This window comes from Ranitomeya imitator, chromosome 2, assembly GCF_032444005.1.
Source record: "Ranitomeya imitator isolate aRanImi1 chromosome 2, aRanImi1.pri, whole genome shotgun sequence".
NCBI classification, from domain to species: domain Eukaryota; kingdom Metazoa; phylum Chordata; class Amphibia; order Anura; family Dendrobatidae; genus Ranitomeya; species Ranitomeya imitator.
Genome location: NC_091283.1, coordinates 262,326,402 through 262,339,188, shown reverse-complemented (window position 1 = coordinate 262,339,188; position 12,787 = coordinate 262,326,402). Strand labels below are relative to the sequence as shown.

The 12,787-nt window shown below is 48.7% G+C and overlaps 1 protein-coding gene across 1 annotated transcript in view; it reads right to left on the bottom strand.

Moving 5' to 3' along the window:
• LOC138663023 (zinc finger protein 605-like) overlaps window positions 1-12,787 on the bottom strand; it is a 90,845-nt gene that overhangs the window by 47,805 nt on the left and 30,253 nt on the right. The window contains exons 2-6 of the mRNA XM_069749075.1: window positions 5,813-5,961; window positions 5,504-5,683; window positions 5,298-5,421; window positions 5,117-5,214; window positions 4,828-4,918 (exon numbers count right to left, since the gene is read on the bottom strand). Of these exons, the coding sequence (XP_069605176.1) occupies window positions 4,828-4,918; window positions 5,117-5,214; window positions 5,298-5,421; window positions 5,504-5,683; window positions 5,813-5,890 (571 nt within the window). The 5' untranslated portion in view covers window positions 5,891-5,961. The remainder of the gene's footprint in view (window positions 1-4,827; window positions 4,919-5,116; window positions 5,215-5,297; window positions 5,422-5,503; window positions 5,684-5,812; window positions 5,962-12,787) is intronic.

The following is a 12,787-nucleotide window of genomic DNA, read 5'->3' as shown; positions in this document are numbered from 1 at the left end:
ACGACCGATCTGAATGGCCAAGGACATAGACTCATTCAAACCAGCAGGCATAGGAAATCCCACCATTACATCCTTAAGAGCTTCAGAGAGACCCTTTCTGAACAAAGCCGCTAGTGCAGATTCATTCCACAGAGTGAGTACTGACCATTTTCTAAATTTCTGACAATATAGTTCTACATCATCCTGACCCTGGCATAAAGCCAGCAGATTTTTCTCAGCTTGATCCACTGAATTAGGCTCATCGTAAAGCAATCCCAGCGCCTGGAAAAATGCATCAATATTACTCAATGCAGAATCTCCTGGTGCAAGAGAAAACGCCCAGTCCTGTGGGTCGCCGCGCAAAAAAGAAATAATAATCAAAACCTGTTGAATAGGATTACCAGAAGAATGAGGTTTCAAGGCCAAAAATAGCTTACAATTATTTCTGAAGCTCAGGAACTTAGTTCTGTCACCAAAAAACAAATCAGGAATCGGAATTCTTGGTTCTAGCATCGATTTCTGATCAATAGTATCTTGAATCTTTTGTACATTTACAACGAGATTATCCATTGAGGAGCACAGAGCCTGAATATCCATGTCCACAGCTGTGTCCTGAAGCACTCTAATGTCTAGGGGAAAAAAAAGACTGAAGACAGAGCTAAGAAAAAAAAATGATGTCAGGATTTCTTTTTTCCCTCTATTGGAAATCATTGAATAGGCTCCTTGTACTGTTATGGCTGGCAATCAGGCAACACAGCGTGCAGTAATCAGCGCACATACAGAGATCTGGCAAAAACCCAAAACAATAGGACGAGCTCTGAGACGTGGAATCTCTGTAGACTGCAGTACCTGAACTGTCCTCACACAACTGGAAGCAGCAGTGGATTGCGCCTATCACTACCTATGCAACTCGGCACTGCCTGAGGAGCTGACTAGCCTGAAGATAGAAATACAAGCCTGACTTACCTCAGAGAAATACCCCAAAGGAATAGGCAGCCCCCACATATAATGACTGTTAGCAAGATGAAAAGACAAACGTAGGAATGAAATAGATTCAGCAAAGTGAGGCCCGATATTCTAGACAGAGCGAGGATAGCAAAGAGAACTATGCAGTCTACAAAAAACCCTAAAACGAAAACCACGCAAAGGGGCAAAAAAGACCCACCGTGCCGAACTAACAGCACGGCGGTGCACCCCTTTGCTTCTCAGAGCTTCCAGCAAAAGATAATAACAAGCTGGACAGAAAAAACAGAAAACAAACTAGAAGCACTTATCTAGCAGAGCAGCAGGCCCAAGGAAAGATGCAGTAGCTCAGATCCAACACTGGAACATTGACAAGGAGCAAGGAAGACAGACTCAGGTGGAGCTAAATAGCAAGGCAGCCAACGAGCTCACCAAAACACCTGAGGGAGGACGCCCAGAGACTGCAATACCACTTGTGACCACAGAATTCACAACAGGGTATATCCGTGCGGTATCCAATATAGGGAAATACTCAATATACAAAATGCAGGTCACAATCGACATCTACAAAAATATGTAGAATTTGGCATGACGGCTCCAAAATTAGGCACCCCATTTATCGATGTAAGCTGAGACAGGGGCAAAACACAGTTTTAAAATGTATAACAGGTAAATGAATATGCTATGTTACAAAAAGCATGTATATGTCAATGATTCATTCAGTCCTCGTGGTGATACGGACTGCATGCGGAAAATCCATTCAGCTTCTCGTTGTAGGAGGGCCTTATCAAAGTCACCTCCTTTTATCTTTGGTTTAAACAATTCAATCAATCATACAGAATGTGATCCCATCCAGGGCACCCCCGTGCACCTGATTGATGTGCCGGGCAACCGGGGTGTCCCTGTTATGCCTAATGTCCCCGAGGTGCTCACCAAATCTTGTTCTAAGCTCCCTTGTGGTTTTGCCTATTTAATCAAGGGGACAAGGGCAGGTAATCTTATACACCACTCCTGATGACTTACAGTTACCAAAATCTCTAATGTCGAAGCATCTGCCATTCGCCGCACTCCTGAATTGTTTAGTCTGTCTGACATATTGGCACTTCGAACAGTTGCCACACCTGAAGAAACCAAGGGGTCTTCTCTCAAGCCACGTACCTGCTCCCTGTGGTCTCTGATATAGGCTATGTACCAACCTATCCCCAATTGATCTCCCCCTTCTATAGGTGATACTGGGTGTAGGGGAGATAAAATCTTTTAGGCCCGGATCCGCCCGGAGGACCCCCCAGTGTTTTCTCATAATCTGATATATCCTATCAGATTGATTATCAAAAGTCCCTATAAGTCTGACCAGGTCAGAAGTATCCCTGGATTTTTCTCAAGTTCTAAGGCTGGGTTCCCATTGCGTTAATGGGACCGCGGTAACGGACAGCGTTGCACGGCGAAATTAACGCCGTGCAACGCGTCCGTTAGCGCGCCCATTCACGGCAATGGGAACGCGCTTCACTAGCGCGTGCCATGTTCGGCACGCGCTAGCAAAGCGCCGGTGTTTTCTGGCGCGCCGCGGACGCTGCTTGCAGCGTCCGAGGCGCGCCCGCGGTCCGTTCCCCGCTCTCGCAGATCGGAGATCTGCGAGAGCGGGGACGTTACCGCGACCCCTTTATATCACATTGCGTTAGCGCAATCCGCTAGCGCTAGGCGCTAAACGGATTGCACTAACGCAATCTGAACCTAGCCTAAGTAACACAGACCTGTCACTCTCGAGTGCCTCCCTATAGGACTTAGTGAGAATCTCTGGGGGGTAACCTCTCTCCCTAAAACGACGACGTAGCTCACTGGCCTGATGTTTAAAAGTGTCTACCTCAGAGCAGTTTCTACGAATACGCAGAAACTGCCCTTTTGGTATCCCCCGTTTCAGGGGGGTGGGATGGTGGCTCTGCCACTGGAGCAGGCTATTCGTTGCAGTTGGTTTACGGTAGGTATGTGTGCTAATGCCCCCATCGCTGTTTTTTGAGATTGTGAGGTCTAGGAATGCAATGGTGTGTTCCTGATATTCGGACGTGAATCTCATTCCGATATCGTTAACATTAATTTCCTTCACAAACCTCTCAAAATCTGCCCCTGGGCCAGACCACAAAATCAGATCATCATCAATATATCTGGCCCAGAAGCAGATATGGGGCTGCCACCATCTCTCATCCTCCGGGAAAAATATAAGTTTCCTCCCACCAGCCCAGGAACAAATTTGCATACGTGGGGGCACAAGGGCTCCCCATCGCTGTGCCCCTGAGCTGGTGGAAGTACTTACCATTAAAGATAAAAAAATTCCGGGTAAGAGTAAAAAAGAGAAGTTGTTTAACAAGATTGTTATGCTCGACGCATTCGACCGCTCGCGTCCTCAAAAAGTGGTCAACCGCCTTCATGCCAAAATTGTGGGGGATGCTGCTGTAGAGCGCCTCCACATCAATGGAGGCAAGTATAACATGGGGCTCCACAGCGACATCCTCCAACATACCCAAAAGGTGAGATGTATCCCTAACATACGAGGGAAGTGATAGTACAAAAGGCCTCAAGATATGATATATATATATACCAACGTTTTGAGTAATTGAATCAATTCCTGCCACAATCGGGCGGCCTTTTAACGGGACAAAGCCCTTATGCACCTTCGGGAGGGCATAGAACGTTGGCACAGTGGGTGTAGTTGGAGCAAGGAACGTGTACTCGTTCTTAGATATGAGTCTACTGTCTACAGCCCTAGCCAGTATATCCATAAGCTCATCAGAGTAGGCCCTGGTAGGGTCTCCTGGTAAGATTTCATAAGTTTGGTTGTCGTTGAGGAGTAGGTTACACATCTCAAGGTACTTAGGATGATCTAAAATGACAAGATTCCCACATTTGTCAGATGATTTAAAAATCAAGTTGGTATTCTTTTCTAACCTCTTTAGAGCTAGTGACTCATTAGTTGACAGATTATGGTCACTACCAAGATGGTTATTAGAAATTTTGCATAGATCTGCTTCAACCAGTTTGACAAAAATGTCCTCACTAGTGACATCACTAATAGGTGGCATCTTTTTACTCCTCTTCCTCAGAGATGTAAAAGGTCCTTCCCCCTACCTCTCTCATTCTCTCGCAGGAGACCAACCAGGGCATTATACCCCTCAAAATCTTCCTCGCTCAAACCCAGATCTCTACACTTCTCCCAATCGTTTTCAGCCACGCACAGCTCAGAGATATATCATGGCACCGGTGTGATGGGTTTATGGAGATTATCACAATCCTCATGGAAGTTAGTCGGTTTTAATACAAATTGAAAAGTCCGGATAAAGGGAAACTCTGTTATTGTCCAGAAATTCACACTTGGCCTCACTGCACATTTAATGTTGTGGATCATAAAAGCAAAGTTTGGCCAGAAAGACGGGACCTGGTCTTGTAGGGACCATATGATCACATTCAGCAGCACAGAAGGGAGAGAAGGGAGATTCATCCGATAAGATCTCAGGGTTCTAGGAAGCCAACAGCATCATTACCCTCCGCTTTCTCTTACAGGCCCATCAGAATATTTTTCATCAAGTGATTTTCTATCTTGTCAGCACATTCTACGTACGCTGTCATTTGGCTTTGTAGTTTTCAGATCTGGGCAGGTAACAGCGTCTCCTAAACCCAGGGGGTAGGTGGATCTACCAGGCTGTAAGTTGTATAGAAAAGGGCTTTCAATGCCCAAAGTTACCGTATTTGAACATTTTTTTGGTGGAGAATGTTGTGGTCTAGAGGCAAAATGGTGATCATGGTAATACGGCCGGACTACACCACCGATAAAGCAGTCACAGCCGGTGATGAGAAGAATCTGTGACTTCTCTGCATTTAGTGGTCACTACTCACCTGGGTAGTCATATGTGGGAATCTCCTCTTTACACCACTCATCCCCCCTCACATATGTCTCTGTAGTATTAATATGGGTCAGATCTTCACCCTGAAACAAATAATGTAAAAGTCACCGACAGATGGAGAAGTCACATCTATGATCAGCTCTAATCCTGCCATCTCCACCGTTCACATTACACAAGTATAAAACATAGAATACTGGTGGATAAAACAAGACTGAGCACAAGACCTTCACCGGCGTCTACACATCATAGGGGAGATCTCCTGACACCTTCTCTCCATCTACCTGATGATCCTGAGGAGCATTGGGATCTTCTTGGTTACAGTCCTGTGGAAGAAGAGGACGGGGACATCTCTCTGGTGTTGTCCTCTTACTGGATAGATCTGGAGGAAACACATACAGGGAGTGAATTCATTCTTTACATACAGATAATTATAGGCCGTGTGTATTTAGTCCTGTCTATTACCTGGAGATGTGAGGGGCTGGGGAACCTCCATTATGACGTTCTTGTACAGATCTCTGTGTCCTTCTAAATACTCCCACTCCTCCATGGAGAAATAGACAGCGACATCCTGACACCTTATAGGAACCTGACACATACAATGATAGCGTCATCCCCCGATCCCTTCATAGTGTTACTGTATAATGTCCCAGCATTCCCAGCAGTGTCACCTCTCCAGTCAGCAGCTCAATTATCTTGTAGATGAGTTCTAGAATCTTCTGGTCATTGATGTCCTCATGGATCAGGGGGTGAGGTGGAGGCCCCGTGATTGGGCTCAGGGGTCTTTCCCATCCCTCAGACATAGGGTCCTGACAGCGATCACTAGAGGTCTTCTTCACCACTGTGTAATCCTGGTAATGGAGAGACACATTAATAAATCTCACTACAGACATTGCCAGAGTCCTCACCTCTCCAGTTCTGTCCATCTGTTATTCCCATAGATAAGAATGATGTAATGTGACGTCATCAGAATCTCTCACCTCTCCAGTAAGCCGGAAGAGGATCTCTAGGGTGAGGTGTAATATCCTCTCTGCCATCTTGTCTCTGTCCATTTCCATCTTTGATGGGTAAATCAGGAAAATGTTCTTTGTAGAAGATCTTCACTGAGAGGATCCGATATTGTAGAGACCTGAATGAGAAGATGAGCCGATGTAACATCATAAGAATCCTGTGTAATAATACAATTACTGGAGATAATAAGGGAAACATATGAGGAGATTTATTATTTTACAGTATTTAGTTTCCTTCTTTACATCTACTAATAAATCCTATATATTTAGGCCACAGACAACAAGCAGTTTCTTCCTCGGAGTCGACAGCTGAATACGTTTCTCATAGACTCATCTTCCATAACGCTAATTCTCGTCTCATTTACCGACCCTGGAATCGGCATTAGCAATACTGCAGGAGATATTCATTACATGCGACATGAGAAATAACTACTTCATGATGAGGACGACATCATCTTCTACTACGGCTCTAGAGACAGATTTGGCCAGAGTCGGTCACTGACTCCATCACCACCGGCCTCTATATGAAGGTTTCCCGTCTTCCCCGCACTGTAATCTTCTATCTATAGGGACATTACTAATATATTGGGCATATAGGGGACATTTCTAATCTATGGGGGCACACGGAGTCCAGCAGTAATATATGGAGGCACACGGGGGCCAGCAGTAATATGTGGGGGCACACGGGGGCCAGCAGTAATATATGGGGGCACACGGGGGCCAGCAGTAATATATGGAGGCACATGGGGGCCAGCAGTCATATATGGGGGCACACAGGGGCCAGCAGTAATATATGGGGGCACACGGGGGCCAGCAGTAATATATGGAGGCACATGGGGGCCAGCAGTCATATATGGGGGCACACAGGGGCCAGTAGTAATATATAGGGGGGGTACACAGGGGCCAGTAGTAATATATGGGGGGGGCACACAGGGGCCAGTAGTAATATATGGGGGCCAGTAGTAATATATGAGGGCAAACAGGGGCCAGTAGTGATATATGGGGGCACACAGGGGCCAGTAGTGATATATGGGGGCACATGGGGGCTCACGGGTGCCAGTAGTAATATATGGGGGCACATAGGGTCCAGTAGTAATATATGGGGGCACACAGGGGCCAGTAGTAATATATGGGGGGCACACAGGGGCCAGTAGTAATATATGGGGGCACACAGGGGCCAGAAGTAATATATGGGGGCACACAGGGGCCAGTAGTAATATATGGGGGCACACAGGGGCCAGTAGTAATATATGCGGGTGCAGCCCCTAACCAGGAGCCCCAATGTTATATACAGGCTCCCAATACACTGTAACATAGGGCACAAGCCCTTCTAGTGCGGCCGCTCACTGTATGAAAGCACAGCAGGCAGAGTCTACATTATGTCTGCATACTGTTCCCATACAGCACATCCCTTGCTTCTGAGCATGCTCAGTCCCACACAACGGATCCCTGCACATGGAAGCACACGTGTTGCCCTGGATCCGTGCTCCATAGAGCTCCATGGTAATTCCGGACATGTAGCCACGGATCCGTCCGTGTCCCTGTGCTTGCGTTTTTCAGATGACACGAAACTGCAACAAGTTGCATTTTTGTGCATCAGGTAAAACATGCAGACACACGGATCTGTGGGAAAACTGTGATAACTGGATGCACACGCAGGACCCATCTGTCACCACTGAAAGTCAATGGAGACAAAAATGGATCTGTGTGCAGCCATTGTCACACAGATTGCAGAATATGCAAGTGTGAAACCAGCGTAACTCTATATGATTGGAGCTGTACTAGATCTCACCACAGGTTCCGCCTAAAATCACTTAATATTACCCAAAGCAGCAACAACTGATCAATCCTCCTCCCTGTATGTTCCTGTCCAGGACTAACACTATGTTACCAACCTGCTGAGTCCTCCTCCTACACACACCATATACAGTATAGGTCATGGATGAGGCCAGTGTATCTTTATTTTGGACTAAGTTAACTCACATCCTGACTCCAGCACTGAAGCACGGTGTAACATTAATGCCTGCAGTCTGGGGGCACTGAAGGGTTAACACTAGGAAGCCCTTGTTTCTCTTCCCATCCACCCAGTCCTGTGCTTGTCTGCACCATTTCTACAGTCCTCACCTGCATTTACTGACAGTCCACCTCTCTCCTCACTGCTCCTCCCAGTCAGTCACTACCCCGAGTCTGATAAGCTGCAGGCCCCAGCGGTCACTCACACAGCAGAATCCTACCAGTCACAGTCACTACCCCGAGTATGAGAAGCTGAAGGCCCCAGCGGCCACTCACAATGCAGACTCCTCCCAGTCACTACCCCGAGGCTGAGAAGCTGCAGGCCCCAGCGGCAACTCACACTGCAGACTCCTCCCAGTCACAGTCACTACCCCGAGTCTGAGAAGCTGCAGGCCCCAGCGATCACTCACACTGCAGACTCTTCTCAGTTACAGTCACTACCCCGAGTCTGAGAAGCTGCAGGCCCCAGCGGCCACTCACAATGCAGACTCCTCCCAGTCACAGTCACTACCCTGAGTCTGTGAAGCTGCAGGCCCCAGCGGTCACTCACAATGCAGACTCCTCCCAGTCACAGTCACTACCCCGAGTCTGAGAAACTGCAGGCCCAGTAGTCATTCACACTGCAGACTCCACCCAGTCACAACCTAAAGTCTGTGAAGCTGCAGGCCCCAGCAGTGGTTTCACACTTGCGTTTTTGTCTGCAGCGTTTTTTGCAAAAAAAAACCGCATGCTTTTTTTCCTATATTTAACATTGAAAACGCATGCGTTTTTTTGGTGTACGCATTTGCATGCGTTTTTGAATGCATGCGTTTTTTTACTGCATGCGTTCATTTTCAGAAATGCAACTTGTAGTATTTTTGAGAGGCGTTTTTTGGACCAAAAAAAACGCATGCGTTTTCATGCGTTTTTTTGGGGTCAAAAAATACATTGGAGTCAATGGGGACGCATGCGTTTTTTTGTGCATGCGTTTTTTTGCGTTAAAAACGCATGCGGTTTTCTATTAAAAAACCAGAAAACACACTGATATGCCACCCCCCAACATAAAGGTGATAAAGGGATCCTAAACCTACCCCTAAGGGATCCTAACCCTAACCCTACCCCTAACCCTAAGGGATACTAACCCTACCCCTACAGGATCCTAACCATAACCCTACCCCTACCCCTAATCCCTTTAGGGTTAGGGGTAGGATCCCTTAGGGTTAGAGGTAGGGTTAGGATCCCTTAGGGTTAGAGGTAGGGTTAGGGTTAGGATCCCTTAGGGTTAGGGGTAGGGTTAGGATCCCTTAGGGTTAGAGGTAGGGTTAGGGGTAGGGTTAGGATCCCTTAGGGTTAGGGTTAGCGGTAGGGTTAGGGTCCCTTTAGGGTTAGGGTTATGATCCCTACCCCTAACTATTTCTGTTTATAGTGGGTTTTTTACTTTATTTTGATGATTGGCAGCTGTCACACATTTCTCAGCATGCGTTTAAAAAACGCAAACGCATGAAAAAACGCATGGAAACGCGTCAAAACGCCGCGTTTTTTTCACCACATGCAAAAACGCATGCGTCAAAAAAACTCCGCGTTTGCACGCGTTTACATGCGGTTTTTGCATTTTTTACCGCAAAAACGCACACAAAAAAAAACGCAAATGTGAAACCAGCCTAACTCAAACTGCAGACTCCTCCCAGTCACAGTCACTATGAGTCTGAGAAGCTGCAGGCCCCATCAGTTACTCACACTGCAGACTCCTTCCAGTCACAGTCACTACCCCGAGACAGAGAAACTGCAGGCCCCAGCGGCCAATCACAACGCAGACTCCTCCCAGTCATAGTCACTACCCCCCGAGTCAAAAAAGCTGCAGGCTCTAGCGGTCACTCACACCGCAGACTCCTCCCAGTCACAGTCACTACCCCGAGACAGAGAAACTGCAGGCCCAGCGGCCAATCACACTGCAGACTCCTTCCAGTCACAGTCACTACCCAGAGTCAAAAAAGCTGCAGGCTCTAGCGGTCACTCACACCGCAGACTCCTCCCAGTCACAGTCACTACCCCGAGTCTGAGAAGCTGCAGGCCCCAACGCCCACTCACAATGCAGACTCCTCCCAGTCACAGTTACTACCCCGAGTCTGAGAAACTGCAGGCCCAGTGGTCATTCACACTGCAGACTCCTCCCAGTCACAGTCACTACCTGGAGTCTGAAGGCCCCAGCGGTGACTCCCACCGCAGACTCCTCCCAGTCACAGTCACTACCCAGAGTCTGAAGGCCCCAGCGGTGACTCCCACCGCAGACTACCCTCAGTTACAGTCAATACCCCGAGTCTGGGAAGCTGCAGGCCCCAGTGGTCACTCACAATGCAGACTCCTCCCAGTCACAGCCACTACCCCGAGTCAGAAAAGCAGCAGGCTCCAGCGGTCACTCACACCGCAGACTCCTCCCAGTCACTACCCCAAGTCTGAGAGGCTGCAGGCCCCAGCGGTCACTCACACCGCAGACTCCTCCCAGTCACTACCCCGAGTCTGAGAAGCTGCAGGCCTCAGCGGTCTCTCACAACGCCGACTAATCCCAGTCACAATCACTACCCCGAGTCTGAGAAGCTGCAGGCCCCAGTGGTCACTCACACTGCTGACTACTCCCAGTCACTACCCCGAGTCTGAGAAGCTGCAGGCACCAGCGGCCGCTCACACCGCAGACTCCTCCCAGTCACAGTCACTACCCCGAGTCTGAGAAGCTGCAGGCCCCAGCGACCACTCACACAGCAGACTCCTTCCAGTCACAGTCACTACCCCAAGTCTGAGAAGCTGCAGGCCCCAGCGGCCACTCACACAGCAGACTCCTCCCAGTCACAGTCACTACCCTGAGTCTGAGAAGCTGCAAGCCCCAGCGGTCACTCATACTGCAGACTCCACCCAGTCACTACCCTGAGTCTGAGAATCTGCAGGCCCCGGCGGTCACTTACCCTGCAGACTCCTCTCAGTCACAGTCACTATCCCGAGTCTGAGAAGCTGCAGGCCCTAGCGGCCACTCACACCGCAGACTCCTCCCAGTCACAGTCACTACCCTGAGTCTGAGAAACTGCAGGCCCCAGCGGCCACTCACAATGCAGACTCCTCCCAGTCACAGTCACTAACCCGAGTCTGAGAAGCTGCAGGCCCCAGCGGCCACTCACAATGCAGACTCCTCCCAGTCACAGTCACTAACAAGAGTCTGAGAAGCTGCAGGCCCCAGCGATCACTCACACCGCAGACTCCTCCCAGTCACAGCCACTACCCCGAGTCAGAAAAGCTGCAGGCTCTAGCGGTCACTCACACCGCAGACTCCTCCCAGTCACAGTCACTATCCCGAGTCTGAGAAGCTGCAGGCCCCAGCGGCCACTCACAATGCAGACTCCTCCCAGTCACAGTCACTACCCCGAGTCTAAGAAGCTGCAGGCCCCAACAGTCACTCACCGCAGACTACTCTCAGTTACAGCCACTATTCGAGTCTGAGAAGCTGCAGGCCCCAGCGGTCACTCACACCTCAGACTCTTCCCAGTCACAATCACTACCCAGAGTCTGAGAAACTGCAGGACCCAGCAGCCACTCACACTGCAGACTCCTCCCAGTCACTACCCCAAGTCTGAGAAGCTGAAGGCCTCAGCGGCCACTCACACTGCAGACTCCTCCCAGTCACAGGCACTACCCTGTTATGAAGGCAATCCAGTGACACAGTGTGCCAGAAGTCAGAGCACATACAGTGATCTGACAAAACCCAAAAACAATAGAACTAGCTCTGAGACGTGGAATCTCTGTAGACTGCAAACCTGAACCTATCCTAAACACAACTAAAGGTGGCTGTGGATTGCGCCTGAAACTACCTATGCAACTCGGCACAGCCTGAGGAGCTGACTAGCCTGAAGATAGAAAAACAAGCCTGACTTGCCTCAGAGAAATACCCCAAAGGAAAAGGCAGCCCCCCACATATAATGACTGTTAGCAAGATGAAAAGACAAACGTAGGGATGAAATAGATTCAGCAAAGTGCGGCCCGATATTCTAGATAGAGCGAGGATAGCAAAGAGAACTTTGCAGTCTACAAAAAACCCTAAAGCAAAAACCACGCAAAGGGGGTAAAAAGACCCACCGTGCCGAACTAACGGCACGGCGGTACACCCTTTGCGTCTCAGAGCTTCCAGCAAAACGAATTTACAAGCTGGACAGAAAAAGTAGCAACAAAAGCAAAGAAGCACTTATCTAAGCAGAGCAGCAGGCCACAGGAAAGATCCAGAAGCACAGATCCAACACTGGAACATTGACCAGGAGCAAGGAAGACAGAATCAGGCGGAGTTAAATAACAAAGCAGCCAACGAGCTCACCAGAACACCTGAGGGTGGAAGCTCAGAAGCTGCAGTACCACTTGTGACCACAGGAGTGAATTCATCCACAGAATTCACAACAGTACCCCCCCCTTGAGGAGGGGTCACCGAACCCTCACCAGAGCCCCCAGGCCGACCAGGATGAGCCACATGAAAGGCACGAACAAGATCTGGAGCATGGACATCAGAGGCAAAAACCCAGGAATTATCTTCCTGAGCATAACCCTTCCATTTAACCAGATACTGGAGTTTCCGTCTAGAAACACGAGAATCCAAAATTTTCTCCACAATATACTCCAATTCCCCCTCCACCAAAACCGGGGCAGGATGCTCAACAGATGGAACCATAGGTGCCACGTATCTCCGCAACAACGACCTATGGAATACATTATGTATGGAAAAGGAGTCTGGGAGGGTCAGACGAAAAGACACAGGATTGAGAATCTCAGAAATCCTATACGGACCAATAAAACGAGGTTTAAATTTAGGAGAGGAAACCTTCATAGGAATATGACGAGAAGATAACCAAACCAGATCCCCAACACGAAGTCAGGGACCCACACGGCGTCTGCGATTAGCGAAAAGTTGTGCCTTCTCCTGGG